General features: G+C 47.8%; 1 protein-coding gene across 1 annotated transcript in view; it reads right to left on the reverse strand.

Annotated features, from left to right (window-relative positions):
- NCAPD2 (non-SMC condensin I complex subunit D2) overlaps positions 1-14,676 on the reverse strand; it is a 76,658-nt gene that overhangs the window by 11,404 nt on the left and 50,578 nt on the right. Inside the window, exon 27 of the mRNA XM_065412071.1 lies at positions 8,153-8,233. Within this exon, the coding sequence (XP_065268143.1) occupies positions 8,153-8,233 (81 nt within the window). The remainder of the gene's footprint in view (positions 1-8,152; positions 8,234-14,676) is intronic.

Below are 14,676 nucleotides of genomic sequence, written 5' to 3' on the forward strand. Positions count from 1 at the left end.
CCCATGGGGTCCAGAAGGACCAGGTGCGCAGGTCCCTGTGTAGGGTCCTCGGCCATCTCCTGCGACTGGCCGAAGTCTGCCGAAGCCGCCCGCCCCTGGGGAGGGTAGGCCGACCTAGAGGCCCCCTCAGAGGAGCGGGATGCAGATCTCGACGGCCACGGCGGTGCCGAGCGCGATGCAACCGGCCCCGGATGGTGCAGTGCCGATCGGTGCCGGTCGTAGGGCGATCTGTCCCTGCGCGGTGCCAGAGAGTGGTGCCGGGATCGGGATCGGTGCCGGTAGTCCTGCCGGTGCCGCGATCCGGATCTGGAGCGGGACGACGACCGCGACGAGACCCGGTACCGGGAGCGGTCCCTCGAGCGGCGCTCATACCGGTGCCAGGAGGTACGCCTCGAGTCCGATCGGTGCCGGTGGTCGCGGCGGTGCCGAGATGTAGAGCGGCGTCGCGAAGAGGATCTGGACCGCGAGTACGACCGGTGCCGAGGTGATAGTCGGCGCCGGGACTCCGAGCGGCGTCGGGACCTGCTCCGAGACCTGGAGCGGTGCCGAAAGTCTACGGCTGGAGACGGTGGGCGCACCAGTGCAGGCTTACCCCTGGACTGCACTATGCGTGGAGCCACCGGTGCCGGAAGTTGCGACGGTGCCGGCTCCGTGAGGGCAATAAGGTCCCTCGCGGTCGCAAATGTCTCCGGGGTTGACGGGAGACAAGGTTCCACCACCAGCCTAGGTGGTGAAACAGTCCGCACCGGACTCAACGGCCTCGGTGCCGGAGTCGACGGTGTGGCCGCCTGCTTCTGGCGGTCCAAAGGCGGACGCGGCTCTACCCCCGGCGCCGGGGGAGCCGGCGTCTTCAGGGCAGCAATGTCCTGTGTCTTGCGGGCCTTCTTATGGCCCGGAGATAGGGATCGGCGCCGAGTCCCCTGAGGCGGGCGCGGTGCCGAAGTCGGCCGGTGCCGAGAGGACTTGTCCGCGGCACCGGTCGGAGCCGCCGGGGTGCTGCGCACCGAGGCGCTCGGTGCCGGGGCTGGGCGCGCCGAGGGAGGATCCGGGCTGAGTGCCGCCTCCATGAGGAGCTGCCGAAGCCTAAAGTCCCGCTCCTTTCTTGTTCGAGGCTTGAAGGCCTTGCAGATCTGGCACTTATCTGCTTGATGGGATTCCCCGAGGCACTTCAAGCAGGAGGTGTGCGGGTCGCTCGTTGGCATAGGCTTCGCGCAGGAGGCGCACGGCTTAAAGCCAGGAGCCTTGGGCATGAGCCCGGCTATGCGCCGGGGGAAAAAGGGGGGAGAACAACCCCCTTAACCCCCGCTAACAATTTACAACAACAAAACTAAATAAACGACTATCTAAAGAACTTTAACTACTATACACAACTATCTACAGAAATGAGAACGAGAAGCTAGGGAGTGTGGAGACCAGCTATGCCGTGCTCCACAGTTCCAACGACCGTCAGGGGCGGTAAGAAGGAACTGAGGGGGCGCTGGGTTGGCTGGGGTATATATCCAGCGCCATGAGGGCGCCACTCCAGGGGGCTCCACAGCCGACCCACCGGGTGTTGCTAGGGTAAAAGTTTTCCGACGATCGTGCACGCAGCGCGCGCACACCTAACTGGAATGGATATGAGCAAGCACTCGAAGAAGAACTGCCTTTTCTTCTTCGAGTGATTGCTCATGTGCATTCCGCAATAGGTGATTACAAGCTATATCTGTTGGAGGTGGGTAGGAGTTCACAAATTCTCGGGACGGAGCACAGCCCTGCCGAACCTGGCATCCTCTCTAGTCTGGGTGACGATCACATAATGCGAGGTGAACCTGTGGACCAATGACCATGTGGCAGCCCTACAAATGTTCTGAATGGGGATATAGGCTAAAAAGGCAGCCGATGTGGCTTGCACCCTAGTCAAGTGTGCCCTCACAATCGGCGGCGGGGGGACTCCCGCCAGGTCGTAACAGGTACGAATACATGAGGTGATCCAGTTGCAGAGCCGCTGAGTGGAGATCAGCTGACCTCTCATGCGTTTGGCCGAGGCAATGAACAGCTGCAAGGACTTCCTGAATGGCTTTGTACGTTCCAGGTAAAAGGCCAGAGCCCATCTCACATCCAGCATGTGGAGGCGGCGCTCCTCACTGGACGCATGGGATTTGGGACAGAGCACCCACAGGAAGATGTCCTGACCCATGTTGTAGGTGGAGACCACCTTGGGGAGGAATGAAGGATGCAGTTGGAGCTGTACCGTATCCTTATGGAACACCATGTACGGGGGTTCGGAGGTCAGGGCCCTGAGCTCCGAGACCCATCTAGCTGATGTGATTGCCACCAGGAAGGCTACCTTCCACGAGAGGTGCGACCAGGAGCATGTAGTTAGCGGCGCAAAAGGGGCACCCGGCAACCGGGCGACCCATCAACTGGGCCAGCACCAAGTTCAGGTCCCACTGCGGGACTGGGGGCCTAACGTACGGGAAGAGACGATCCAATCCCTTAAGGAATCGGCCAGTCATACATGGGAGAATACTGTGTGTCCCTGCACCGGCAGGTGGAAGGCCAATATGGCCGCCAAGTGCACCTTGGTGGACAAGGGCACTAGGCCTTGGGCTCTAAGGTGAAGGAGGTAGTCTAAAATGAGTTGGATTGGAGCAGCCATGGGGCAAAACGCCCCGATCAGCTGCCCACCAGGAAAACCAAGACCACTTCGCCAGGTAGACCCGACGTGTGGAGGGCCATCTGCTTTCCAGGAGGATGCGCTGAACCTCTTCCGAGCACGTCCTCTCCTCCCGGCCTAACCATTGAGCAGCCAGCTGTAAGGTGGAGTGCCGCTAGGTTGGGGTGGAGGAAGCGGCCCTGTTCCTGGGAGAGCAGGTCTGAGCAGGACGGCAACGGCCACAGCGGGGAGACAGACAGACTCGTGAGAGTCCTGTACCAATGTTGCCTGGGCCATGCTGGGACAGTCAGGAGGACCCGGACCCTGTCCATTTTTATCTTCCCCAAAACCTTGCCGATCAACGGGATCTGGGGGAAGGCATAGAGAAGCTGGCCCAACCACAATAGGAGGAAGGCATTGGAGATGGCGCCTGCACCCTAGTCCCCCCTGGAGCAGAAGCGGGGACACCGGCAGTTCTGCCGTATCATGAACAGGTCCACCTGGGGAGTGCCCCACTTTTGGAAAATCCTGCGCACCACCTCTGAGCGTAGTGACCACTCGTGCTGGGAGGAGAAGTCTCAGCTCAGGCGATGTCAGACTGATTTTAGATCTCAGGAATCCAAACAGATATCTGAAAGTTCTAATTCAGAATGCTAATTCTCATATCACTTATCCCCTCCCTTTCTACTTTGGATGGATTTGCTGCTCTCGATCTCAAGGATGCTTACTCCCATATTTGTAAAATACCATCTCAATGTAAATATTTTCATTTCACCCTTGGTCAGGACTATTTTCAATACAAGCCTTTCCCATGGTGCTCAGAATTTTTACCAAATGCCGTTCTGCGGTAGCAACATATCTGAGCAGATTTTGTTTTGTTTTCTTCCCATATTTAGACGATTGGCTCCTAAAGGCTTCTTCTGAAGAGGAAATGAGAAACACCATTCAGTTCACTTGTTCCCTGTTCAAGAATTTGAGCCTTCTAATAAACAAGAAGTCTCTACTGTCACCATCTCAGAGAATCTCCTTCACTGGTGTAATTATTAAGTTGCACTCCAGCATTCAGAGATTACTTCCAAAGCCCTCTCAAAGTGGGTCATGACCCCATTTTAATGGGGTGACTTTACTAGGCCTCAACATATGTGACTAAGAATGAGGCCACTTCAAACACTGTATATCAATGAATCCCAAACTCAGTATGGGTGGTGTGTTCAAAATATTCAAATATTGGAGTGATGATTCTCTCTAACATGGTGGCTGAGATCAGAGAATGTTCTCAAAGGAGGTTTTATCCTCCTACTGTAATAGTTATATCAGATGTGACCTCCAACCGACTCTGGAAACACTGCAGCAATTTATTAATTTGAGGCCTGTGAATCACCAAGAATCCCATTTGCACATAAATGTGTTAAAACAACTGAGGGCCATCTGTCTAGCTCTCAAGTTGTTCCTCCAAGTAAAGAATTCAGTTGTTCAAGTTGCCACAGACAATAGAATCATAGAATTTCAGGGTTGGAAGGGACCTCAGGAGGTCAAACCCTGCTCAAAAGCAGGACCGATCCCCAGACAGATTTTTGTCCCAGATCCCTAAATGGCCCCCTCAAGGATTGAACTCACAACCCTGGGTTTAGCAGGCCAATGCTCAAACCACTGAGCTATCCCTCCCCCGGGATATATGTCAGCAATGTATTATGTGACGGAGCTCGTTTATCTTAATTTTGCAAGGAGGCGATAATGCTATGGAACTGGTGTATTCTACACAGCATTTATTAGTGAGAGATCACAACAAGATTGTTGATTGGCTGAGCAGAGATTCCATGCAACTGCATGAGTGGTCACTGAAGGATTCAGTGATTCAGATTATTTTCAACCTTTTGGGCTGCTGAAATATCAGTCTTTTTATCACCAGATTAGATACCAAATGTCCATGTCTTTGTTCAAGTGTGGGCTCAGTCAGTCAGTTTGTAACTGAGTTGTTGTAGCAACCTTGTTGATCCCAGGATATTAGAAAGGTGGATGAGGTATTATCTTTTATTGGACCAACTTCTAACGACAAGACCTCACCCCAGATTTCTTTAATTTCTGACTTTCCATGTTAATATATTAACCTACCAGTCTTCTTTCCTAGACCCCATACTTAAAGGTGAATCCAAATTGCATGCTTTTGATGTAATGAGAGTTTTATCCTAGTTTCTGGACAGGACTAAGACTTCAGGGACTTTCCCAAATTGTTTATTTCCTATGCTGGACACTACAAAGGTCAAACTATTTCTGCCCAGTCGTTTTCTAGATGATTTAGACAGCGTATAGTGAAGAGTTATAAGATTTCTTCCCACTCTCCCCTTGCTGGTCTTTAGGACTCTACAAGTTCAGTTGCTGCAGCATGTGCTTAGCACTTCCCTCTTACTGAAAATATGTAAAGCTGCTACTTGTGGTTCAATTCACACTTTCATTAAACATGGCAGCCAGAGCTGTTGCTTAGTTTGACAGAGTGGTAAACAAATCCTTGTTTAATTAGGACTCAATATCCCTCCATCCATTCTTGAATGCCAAACTATCCCAAGAATGGGAATATGCAGAGGACACTCAAAAATTACATACATGTAACCAGATTTCTTTGAGATGGACTCTGTCTAATCACACTCCCTTGTCCACCTTGGGAATGGAGGTTGTTCATAAGTCTGAAGTGTTCAGAACTCTGTACAAAACATTGGTTAAGTCAATGTTTAGTTGTAAACCTTTGAAAGATTACAGCTTTGAAACTTTACTACTATGCTGCTTTTAACCATCTTAATTTAAATGAAACAAGCACAGAAACAGTTTCCTTACTTTGTCATTTTAAAAAAACTTTTCCTTTATTTCTTTAGTACTTTACGTTTAACACAGTACTGGACTGTATTTGTTTCCCTCCCCACTGCCCTTCCCCCACTGCTGCCTTATCGTGTACTTACAGTTCCAAATGAGGTGTGTGGTTGACTGGTCAGTTTGTAACTCTGGTGTTTGTAACTGAGGTTATACTGCAATACTATTAAAACTCTGCTCGAATGTTGAGGGGAAGGGTAGGAGAATCATGTGAGTACTCTAATAGACATTGCTACCAGAAAGTTCCATCATCCAAACGGCACCAAGAGGCACATCCCAAGAGCTGAATACACAGAGTGCATCTCGAAGAACTCCTGTTACATATAGGTAACCTTCATTTCTTCTTCAGGAGTCCTCTGCATATTCCCACAGCAGCAGGCGGATGTGGACCTCTCTGGATCTCTTGGATCCATAGCTATGAACAAAGTGTCCTAATACTTCTACTTGCTAGATAGCGAGGATTTTAGAATAAGTTTTAGAGCAGCTTAAAATATTTACTGGAAAGAATGACAGATCTGAAGATGAAGCAGCATAGTTTTAACAGACGTGCATTGTGCTCTGCAGTCTTCTCAGTAGAGCTGGTACCAGGGAGTTTGAAGCATGGATAGTGAATACTATGATATTACAAGTAGAAGATACTGATGCCATAGAAGACATCACTAAAACAGATTGCTGTAGTAACACAAAATCTATGAAAGTTGTCAATACAGCTAGTGGCTGTCTGGATGAGCTCAGTACCAATGAAGTCAATATCACAGAGATTGTGCTGGCAGAGACCTGGGTTAAGTCTTTTCCCACAGGGCCACAACCAGAATCACTATTGATGCTCAGGGACCTCCTGCAAAATTTTGATGCACCCTTAATGTCAGATGGCCTGGAATTTTTACAAGCCTGAACAGCAGGACTGGAGATGGTGATCTGTGCAGCTTGTCCATGTGATGTTTAAGCTCCCATATGAGGTCTGACCTAAGGCTTGTCATTCAAGCTTGACAATAAGGACGATGAAGCTGCAGGGACTGACCTTGAGGTTCCTCGATCTTTAGAAGCATCCAGTGGTGAGAAGCCAGGATCAGAGTCAGTATGAATGGACTATTCATTCAATTAGAGGTGCCAAGAGGCAGGACTCCTTAGCCCACTGTATTCTTTTTGAAAATGACCAACAGGTGTCAACATGGTCAGGGATGTGATCCTCCCCTAGGCAAAATAAGGACAAGGTGTGCCCATCTTTTAACATGATGGGAAACAAAACAAAAAAAAGTTTTGATTTGTGATCTGTTACAGGAGAAGCAAAAAACAAAACCCGAAAAACAAAATAAAATTATCCAAACTAGGAAGAAAATTAACAGAAATACTAACACTACATTAAACCGCACTGCTAACTATCACTAACCACTTTAAAATATTTTACAAATAATGCACAGTGATGAATAAGAGTGAGAATACGCTGACTCTTAGCAATGGGCAGTGAGAAGGAACTGGGGCGCAATTGGGGCAGCTCTGCCCTTTGTGATGTCCCCCCACCAACAGTGGAATATGTTTACAGACTATCTCTTGAAGAACCATTGTGGCCAGAGTTGGGGTTAATGTGTCTGTTTGGTCAAGATGAAGACTCCTTTGATGAAGGAGGATGGTGAAGTGCCTCCAGAACTCTCTTCTTGCTCACAAAGATCTTCCAGTAGCATCAGGCCTGGCCACTGATGCTACTGGCAAGAGAGACCAATTACTTTTTCCTCAACATTTACAATATGGATCTGCTTCTAGACATATGGAATGGTGGACCCTAGTAATCTTAGCAAGGCCAAGATAGCGAGTTATAAGGTTACTGACCAGGTTGCAGTTGGCCAACTGCAGTTGGCCAATTGTGCAGATGCTTAGAACAGGGCGCTTCCAGAATTTCTGAGAGTTCCACTCCTGACCTGAGAGGAGAGGGATCCCTACTTGATGTAAGAGAAGAGTTGAAGCTAGGAGATGGTGAATAGGGACACACCTCCTGGAACAGTCATGCTGAATGCAGAGATCGTGTCAAGGATCCTGGTGCTGGCTCTGGATTTTGAGGTTTTTAAACGTTCTCTTCTTCCCACTCAAACCTTGGTGCCTGCTTGCTAGGGTACTGCTAGATGGCCTTCTTGACTCCATCTTGGCTCCTGCCTCCTCAGGATTAGGCACAACTTTCACAGACTGCTCAAGTAAATGTAATTAGAGCCTTAAATCTCTGGATTTTTAGGTGCAGGAGGTAGATCAAACAAACATGTACTGGGGATATGTCCTTTCCCAAGGCAGAATAATGTGCATAGCAGATGCCTTTTCAAGGGCATAAGACCATTCATTGCATGGTGGACAGGATTTAAATCTTGACAGTTTGGAATCTGCTATGGCCTTCTGCAGTCAGGCCCTGCTGAAGTCATGTACCCTCTCCACTAATGACAGAATGATAACAGCAAACTGCTTTATAAATCTCAACAGTCCTTAATTTTTTTGTTTTAAAAGGAGGTGGGGAAAGGAAGATCCCAACCTAGAGCAGGGTCTGCAGAACTATCATGTCATATGGGCAGCACAATGGGAGCCTGACGCCATCCCCATGGGAGCAGGCTCACGCTCTGGTAGTCAGGGAACTCGCACTATACTCCTTGTCCTGGAAGTTAGAGTGCAACCCACCTGGCTGTCCGGAATCGCTGGCACAGCTTCTCCACCAGGCTCTCTGTCTGCTTGTCCTTTGTGATATAAGAGAAAAGCTGTCTGTAGGGAAAAAAAGGATTAGGAGGATGAGTGCAAAGAGAATTCCCACTTCTCTACACAGAGCCGCAAAATGGGGTCTTTGGGGATATTGCAGAACTGAGTGAAAGAGGAAAAGAAGCTGCAAGCACAGCTCAGTACTAATCATATTTTCCTAGGGAGCAGTACTGTGAATTTGGGTAACTGTCAGAGCTGCCATTGCAATATGAATTCAGACAAAACTTCAAGTTATAATTAAGATTGTGGCCCATAACACTGGTCTGTGTTCCCTGTACCCCTCCTCTGTGAATTTAAGAACTCAAACCAGAAGTGCAGCATTAAGGATACATGCCAAAAACCTGCAAACAGACCCCATTTTATGGCAATTCCTGCAGGACTGCATCCCATATATTGCAAGAGCATAACATTAAAAAACACCAGTTAAAAAGAAAGCACCAAATTTAAAGGGAAAGCTTTCCAAGAAGATTAACTCTAACACCATTGGGGCACCAGCAACTCATTGTTCTTTTGGTTGTGGGGAATATTTGCTTTCTGATCTGTGTAAATGACAGGAAGGTAATTTGAAGAAATTCCCAAATGAATATGGCAGCTGGAAGCAAAGCATCAGCTCATCATGGCTGAATTAATTTGTTAGCCAGCAGCAGTTACTCTCATGATCAGTATTGCATCACAGACCATACAGAGATCCAACTGGAGCACATGAAGAGGAGCCCTCATTAGGAGTTGTGATGGACATATGAAAAGAGGCAGGTAATGTTGAGGAGCAAGGTGTCGAGAGTTTCATTGTTCTTCTCTTTTGAGGAAAGTATTACCTTCAACTCTGCTATTCTCGGTTTTCCAAAGTTTACTGTTTTTTATTGTAACCAATGTTGTGATATTGGGGAATCAATTTAACCTTACTGTAAATTAGTCTTTACATAAAAGGGTGTGATGGGGTGGACTTGGCCTAGAGACCCCCTGCTGGAGGCCTCAGGGTACTGTCACACCTGTCCCAGGAAAGGAGCAAGTGAAGCAGCCAATCAGGGCCAAATAAAGAGGAGCTGCAGAGCCAGAGACATTCAGTTCCTTGCTGGAGCCAGAGAAGTGGAGTTGGTGCTCCTGGCTGGCCAAAGGGAACTGCAGCACTGCAGACAGCTCAGACAAAGAGCTCCTGGCGGTCTGCTGGGCCCGAACACAAGAGAGCCCTGAAATAAGGGTGAAGCTTTGGTGAAGGCCGGGGCCACAGAGAAGTGGCACAGGGAACTGAAAACAGTTTTGTTAAAGGGACACAGTGGTGCGTGGCTGCTATTCTTAGGGTCCTTGGACCCAGAGAAGTGGGCAGGCCTTGGTCCTCCTCCCCCATAAGTAGGGCCCTACCAAATTCATGGTACATTTTGCTCAATTTCAGAGTCATGGGAGTTTTAAATAGGCTGAAATCATGAAATTTTTAATCTGAAATTTCACGGTGTTGTTATTGTAGGGGTCCTGACCCAAAAAGGAGTTGCAAGGTCATTGTAGGAGGGATTGCAGTACTGCTATCCTTACTTCTATGCTGCTGATGGCGGCAGCGTTGCCTTCAGAACTGGGCAGCTGAAGAGCAGCAGCTGCTAGCCAGGAACCCAGCTCTGAAGGCAGAGCCACCATCAGCAGCAGCGCAGAAGGAAGGATGGCATGGTATTGCCACCCTTATTCTGCAGAGCTGGGCCCTCAGTCAGCAGCTGCAACTCTCCGGCTGCCCAGCTCTGAACGCAGCAGTGCAGAAGTCAGGGTGGCATGCTATGGTATTGCCACCCTGACTTCTGCACTGCTGCTGGCAGGGCATTGCCTTCAGAGCAGGGCTCCCGGCCAGCAGCTGCCGCTCTCCAGCTGCCCAGTTCCGAAGGCAGTGCAGAAGTCAGGGTGGCAATACTGTGACCCCCTCCCCCCCCAAATAACCTTGTGATCCCCCTGGGCTTTTAGGTCAGGACCCTGAATTTGAGAAATGCTGTCTCCCCTGTGAAATCTGTATAATATAGGGTAAAAGCATGCAGAAGACCAGATTTCATGGTCAGTGACATGTTTTTCATGGACATGAATTTAGTAGGGCCCTACCCATAAGCCACAGGGGAAGTGGCCAACAATTGGATAGCAATAAACCCCCGGAAAGGAAAATGAACTGTTAAGAGGCCTAGCTGGCGATCAGGGACCAGAACAGACGAAGAGGGCAAAACCATTGTCTCCAGGGAGGAAGCCCAGGGGGTACAGCCCAATACAAGAGCCGGGACTGTTTAAAGACCACAGATGCATCTGACCAGAAGGGCCACTCACAAGAGTGGAGTGCCATACTGTTACACAGGGTCTGCAGCCCTTCTCCAGAGCTTAGAGCAGAGCAGCACAGAAAAAAAACCCAACCAAACAAAAAAACTTCTCACTGTGGTACAAAGGCAGCAAGACTAGGACTGATACACACATACAGGGAATAATTTGGGTGCCACCAATTGATCAGCTGTCTGTGATCTTGTGGGCATAGGTGACATCAGCCAGGATCTCCTCCCCAGCCCCAGCACAGGTGTAGTGTGTGTGGTGGGTCAGCTGGGAGTAGGGAGCAGAGGGGCTGCGTCGGGGAGAAAGAGCAGTCTGGGAGCCACTGAACAAAGCTCTTTGGGGTCTTGCCTGCTTCACTCAGCCCATTGTCCACCTCAGCTGCTCTAGATCTGCCAAGTGCCACTCATCTCACATTTACTTTTGATGTCACACACTGCCTTACACATAGGTGAAGGGAGAGCAAGACAGGAGCGGGATGCCGATGGCTGCTCCTTACCCCACTGCCAGCCTTGAACAGTTGTATCCTCCTCCCTTCCCACCAAAAAGGTGGGAGGCAAGAAGGAAGCAGCCACTCCACAGCTCAGCTCTGGTAAGCCCAGACCACAGGGAGAGGAACTTCAGAATCAATAACCCCCTGAACCTTCAAAGTTGGTTGCTGCCAAGGACTCATCTATGCCCATTCCAGTTTCCTCAACTCCTCATATACTGTTCCTAGCTTCCCCATCTACTGCTATAGCCACCCTAGCTGTATCCAACCCCCTGTATCGCTGCCTCCTCCCTAACTCTCCAGTCCTGTTCCCTCCATAACTGCAGTCACCTTGTGCACGAGCCTTTGGCTAGAGGTGGGGGGGGGGAGGGGGTGTCTTGTTTCTGAGTGACTGCCTTCTCTGGGATGAGTTTATATTTTGAGCTCTCAGCAAGGACTAACATTAGAAGTTCCGGACCTTTTTTAAATACACAGAAATGGTAGCATCACCTACGGTGAAGGTTGCCCAAAACTTCCAATTAAAAAGAACTTGTTTTCAGTCACTTATTTGCCAAGCTGAAGTTTTCCATGATGGCTGCCTGTCTCAGGTAGTTTGGGGGAAAATTTTCCAACAAAATGTATTTCCCCACTATGTTTTTAACAAAACAAAAAACAAACACTTACAACTGCATGAGCGCACTCCAGCAAAGCCCTTTAGTGGCTGCTTCATCTAAAAAGTGACAACCTAATATTGTTATCAGTTACTCCATTAGCTCAAGTGATTGAGGTCTGTACAGTGGATTAAAAGATTCCAACACTGCTTGTGACCCATGTAGGTATCAATATGATACCACATGATGAAATTTGTTTCTTCAATTTGCTTTTTTAAAAGCCTATAAGATAACATCAAAAAATGACATTAAAGAAAATTAAAGTTACAAAGTCAAGCTCTCAAAAGTTAGGAAATGCCACATTGAAGGTTTTCTATACAATATAAATCTGGGCCCCTTGTGCATATGCATGATACAGTCTTTAATTACATGTGCATATACTATACTATAATTACATGATTAGATGCTTCTATCCACAGGATCCCGCCTCATTCAATGCACTGGATGGACAGTGACCAGAGAATGAATCATGGATGGGTGATGAATGAGACTTGCCTGTAGAACTCCTTCCTTTCACAGGGCAGGCAGTTCCTTTTTTCAGATGCCTAATTTGAGACCTGGGGTCTGATTTGCAGCAGTGCTGAGCATTCACAACTGCAAATGAAGTCAATGAGAACACAGAAAATGCTATACAGTAACTCCTCACTTAACGTTGTAGTTATGTTCCTGAAAAATGCTACTTTAAGTGAAACGATGTTAAGCGAAACCAATTTTCCCCATAAGAATTAATGTAAATGGGGAGGGTGGGGGGGTTAGGTTCCAGGGAAAAAATTTTCACCAGACAAAAGTCTATTTTATCTTATATTATACACATACACACAGTATAAATTTTAAACAAACAATTTAATACTGTACACAGCAATGATGATTGTGAAGCTTGGTTGAGGTGGTGGAGTCAGATGGTGGGATATTTCCCAGGGAATGCCTTACTGCTAAATGATGAACTAGCACTCGGCTGAGCCCTCAAGTGTTAACACATTGTTGTTCGTGTAGCCTCACATTCTACAAGGCAGCACAAATGGAGGGAGGGGAGTTAGCATGGCAGAGAGAGACAGAGACACACACCATGTGTGTGAGAGAGTGAGAGAAACGTGCATTGCCCCTTTAAGTACACTGCCTTTAAGTAGATCAGCAAGTTGAGACAGCAGCTGCTGCCAGCAAGCTCCCTCTGTCCTGAGCCCTGTCGTGTCTCTCCCACCCCCCCGCCACGCTCTGTGGAGATGGGGTACAGGAGCGGTGGGGCAGGAACAGGGGAGGGGGACACACTGACATTAGCACCCCTCTTTCCCCCCTCCCACCGCATAGCAAGCAGGAGGCTCCCAGGAGCAGCTCCAAGGCAGAAGGCAGGAACAGCACACAGCAGTGGGGGGAGGGACAGCTGAACTGCCCAGCAATTGATAGCCTGCTGGGCAGCCAGTCCACCCTGGTTCCAAGCCCCCACCAGCTAGCTGCAACAGGCTGCTCTTTCTGCAAGCAGTGGACAAAGCAGGCGGCTGCCAAACATTGTAAGGGAGCATTGCACAACTTTAAACGAGCATGTTCTCCAATTGATCAGCAACGTAACAACGAAACAACATTAACTGGGATGATGTTAAGCGAGGAGTTACTGTATAATGCTATGTATTCTGAAAAGAATCAGGTCATAAGCACCTCAAAAGCAGGCCTACAAAATTGGGACATTTAACCTTACTCTATGCATGCGTTTCTCATTTTCAAAACGGAAGTCATAATACCACCTCACATCAGAGAGGTGTTGTGAAGCTCATTCAGTGAGCACTATCCATCCTGCATACTGAATGAAGCAGGGGGATCTGTAGGGGAAAAAAAAAATAGTATGACTGTAATTAAAAAGACTATCATAATACTTAAGAACAAGGGGGCCAAATTAATGTTGCACAGGGAACCTTAATTCTAGCACTTCTTAACTTCTGCAGGCTTGACTTTGTAACCTTAATGTTCTTTTAACATAGTATTTTTGATATCTGTATACCCTCCTCCCCACACCAGCTGAGAAAGATTAGGACTCCTGCCAGGCCCTAATGATCTCTCCTAAGCTTAGTGGAAGTAGACAATTTATAGCATAGTTCCAAATGAAGAGAGTTTATAGCTTCTGATATTTCACTTTTCACAAACTAGATCATTCCAGTTAAGCAGATTTTGTCTCCTTCCTGTCTTTTGTTTTTTCACATAAAGTGGCAAAAAAGTTAGATTTTGGGAACAGTGGAAAACATCAATTTTTAGGATGCTGTAACAGCTTGCATTTTTGCAGCGGTTGGGGTTAAGAGAACTAGACCCATCAGTTACTAGGAGAGCACCCAGTCATCTAAAATACCCACCAGCAGAGAACTACTTTCCTAATGTCAGAAAGTATGTTGTCTTCAAAATGTAGTTAATTTCTTATTCAGAACATGAGGATAGATTTCCCCTTTAAAAAAACCTGAACGCTAATTTTGCTTTCATCCCAGATGTTCCTTTTGTTTCCAGGATGGGGCATATTTGTGGCCCTTATTAGTCAAAGAATGGAGAAATTTACTTGAAGATTTTCTGTGATAATCTTAGATAAAGGCTTCCCTGTGTTAAAAATAATTCTTGCAAAAGTGAGAGCTATAATGATGCCCCTCTAGGACTCAAATGGTCAATATTATTCATCTATAAATAGATTACTTTGGATACCTTACTTCACTTTTCAGTGTCCACTGTGTGTGAAGCCCTCCATCCACAACATGGGGGAACTCCCTGTTGGGGTCCACTAGGCATAGCTACCAGGTAACTCAGGGGAGTGGAAGGCTAAAAGAGCCGATGAAGCTCCTTTGCTCTGGGCCTACCTGAGCCACAGTGACTCCATCTTGTGAACTCTCACCTACTTCTGTGCTAACTGCTTACATGTTGAAGCAGAAATGTAAGGGTCAGCTTTTCTCTAGCATACAGCTGCTGTTTTGCTCAGACTGCTGTAAACAGGCCTTGCAAAGCCAAAAGATAAGCAGATGAATGGGAATTTTTCTAATTGTAACTGCTACAGAAGGGAG

The sequence above is a fragment of the Emys orbicularis genome, chromosome 1 (assembly GCF_028017835.1).
Source record: "Emys orbicularis isolate rEmyOrb1 chromosome 1, rEmyOrb1.hap1, whole genome shotgun sequence".
NCBI classification, from domain to species: Eukaryota; Metazoa; Chordata; order Testudines; family Emydidae; genus Emys; species Emys orbicularis.